Source organism: Trachymyrmex cornetzi, unplaced genomic scaffold, assembly GCF_001594075.2.
Source record: "Trachymyrmex cornetzi isolate Tcor2-1 unplaced genomic scaffold, Tcor1.1 scaffold326, whole genome shotgun sequence".
Classification (NCBI taxonomy): domain Eukaryota; kingdom Metazoa; phylum Arthropoda; class Insecta; order Hymenoptera; family Formicidae; genus Trachymyrmex; species Trachymyrmex cornetzi.
In genome coordinates this window covers 534,230-536,722 of record NW_017297961.1, presented here as the reverse complement: position 1 = coordinate 536,722, position 2,493 = coordinate 534,230, and the positions used below count along the sequence as shown (strand labels likewise).

At 38.4% G+C, this 2,493-nt stretch overlaps 1 protein-coding gene across 2 annotated transcripts in view; it reads right to left on the bottom strand.

The window, feature by feature from the left end:
- The window catches only part of bent (projectin protein bent), a 221,823-nt gene that overhangs the window by 91,224 nt on the left and 128,106 nt on the right, over nucleotides 1–2,493 (bottom strand). For both annotated transcript variants that reach the window (XM_018510206.1, XM_018510207.1), the window contains one exon: nucleotides 725–1,606. In XM_018510206.1, coding sequence (XP_018365708.1) covers nucleotides 725–1,606 — 882 coding nt within the window. The remainder of the gene's footprint in view (nucleotides 1–724; nucleotides 1,607–2,493) is intronic.

The following is a 2,493-nucleotide window of genomic DNA, read 5'->3' as shown; positions in this document are numbered from 1 at the left end:
CGGCACCCAATTTCCTTGCTTCTGAATCATTCCCATGGCTTTGAGGCGTTTTGAAATGGCTTGTTGAGGCACTCCCAATGATCGTGCCAATTCTTCTTGATTTTGACACGAGTCTTGATCAAGTAATGCCTCCAATTCTGCATCTTCGAAAACCTTCTCTCTTCCACCGCTGTGCCGGTTTTCGACGTCAAAATCACCGTTCTTAAAGCATTGAAACCACTCACGACACGTTCTTTCACTAATAGCAGCCTTACCATAAGTATTTGAGAGCATTCGATGAGCCTCAGCCGCAGATTTCTTCATATTGAAGCAGAAAATTAAAACCTCCCGCAAATGACGAGAATTTGGCTCGTAAACTGACATTTTCAATGGAGAAGAACTTTATGATGCAGACACAAATCGACTAATGTTTCAATGGGGCTATGTTGACAGATGCCTATGTTTATTGTATGACGTTTATGATCTATTTATTTCGACCACCACTTACCGCTAAAGCCATCTACAGGAAAACGGCGGAAACAAAGTTGTACATCTAATATTAAAAAAAAACAAATTATTATATAAAAAATTATTACTTCCCCGAAAAAAGTCTTTATGATAGAAAAATATGCATTTTTATAAAAAAAAAGACCCTGCTAATACGAAAAAATACTTTATATATTTTTATAATAAAACACTTTTTAAAATAATTTACTTATTAATTTCGACAAACATTTAAACTTACTGAAACGAGGCTTAGCAACGATTGGCGCCGATGCTTCGGACGGTTCACCAGGTCCGCCCTTGTTCACAGCGATGACTCTAAACTCGTATTCTTGACCCTCAGTCAGATCAGGTACCCTGCCTCTGGTCTGGTTTCCGGGTATCTCGGCGGCCTTTTCCCATTGTCCGAAACGAGGTCGTTTTTCGATAAGATAGCTGGTTATGGGTGATCCGCCGTCTTTCTTAGGTGGTGTCCATTCCAGATCCACGTGATCTTTATCCCAGTCGGTGGCGACCGGCGTACCAGGTTTGTCTGGCCTGGCAAACGGATCCTTGGCAGTGATAATGTCCATTCCCGTCAATGGCTGAGACTCGCCTTGCTTATTGACCGCTCGAACACGGAACTGATAGTCGTGTCCCTCAATCAAGTGGCCCACCTGCGCTGAGGTGGTGTTAGCCTCAGCCACAGGCACCCAGCGCATATTTTCCGTGTCCATTTTCTCAACCTGATAATATTGGACCTCAGAGCCGCCATCATCCTTGGGCGGCCGCCACTTCAGAGTGCAGCCGTTTTTAGTAACGTTGTCAATCTTCAATGGACCTTCTGGTGGCAAGGGTACATCTAGCACGTTCACTATTAATGTAGCAGAATCCTTGCCGTTCACATTCTTGGCCACAAGCGTATAGACGCCGGAATCGGAACGTTTCGCCTCCATCACGCGCACTTTAGTGTTGTAATCCTCATTGATGATCTTGATACGATCACTTGCCATCACGACGTCATCCTTCAGTGACCACTCCTTGCTTGGTGGTGGCTCGCCAGTTACTGGCACATCGAAGTCGAAGAAACTGCCAGCGCGCACTTTCACGTCCAGCATATACTTCCTGTCGATCTTCGGTGGGACTGAACACAAAACATATAATATAATTAATTATACGTTATTAACCTTAGAAAGCCGAACTTATTTTTGGTTACCTTCCCGGTCTATATAACCAGAGTATGTGAAACCCTGCAACTTTGTCAGGCTATATCTCTGGACTGAATACGTATTTTTTAGTTCAAAACGTGTGAAAGGTATATCTTGAAGTCAGACAAAGACAGAGAAATATGGATCAAATAAATAATATTTTATCTTTAATTAATTAGAATGCTTCAAAGAAATTTTATTGGAAAAATTCGCAAAAATGACTACTTTGGATTAAAAAATTCTCAAATTTTTTAATTTAATGTTCAGACAAAAACCCGTAAGATTTTTTTAGTCCCTTTGGACTAACAAAAAAAAATAGTACGATGAATCGCTCAAAGAAATATAATTATTTGAACTATCGAAAATCGATATTTTTGAAGAATCTACATATTTCAAGTTTACAATTAATAAATAAAATTTTTAAATATAATAATAAGGCTCAATAAATTTAAAAAAGAACAGAACGAAAAAGGGTTACGAGCCTAAAAATTAGTCGTTATAAAATTGAAAATATTGAGAAGTCACAGAATAAAAACATGTCATTTCGTTATAATATAAAATTTAATTTGCCGGCAATAAACAATAAAATATAAACAAAACAAAACAAACGTTTCGATCCCTATTGGATCATTATCAATGTTATAATACAAAATTTGTTGCCTCGGTAGTCTAATGGCTTAGGGCGCTCGTACGGTTTACAAGAGATCCGGGTTCAAGTCCCGGCCGAGGTAATATTTTTCGCAATAAATTTATTAACAATTTTAATATATTAACATCTTTATAATATATAATGCTTGATGGTAGCATCAAAATTATTAAATTG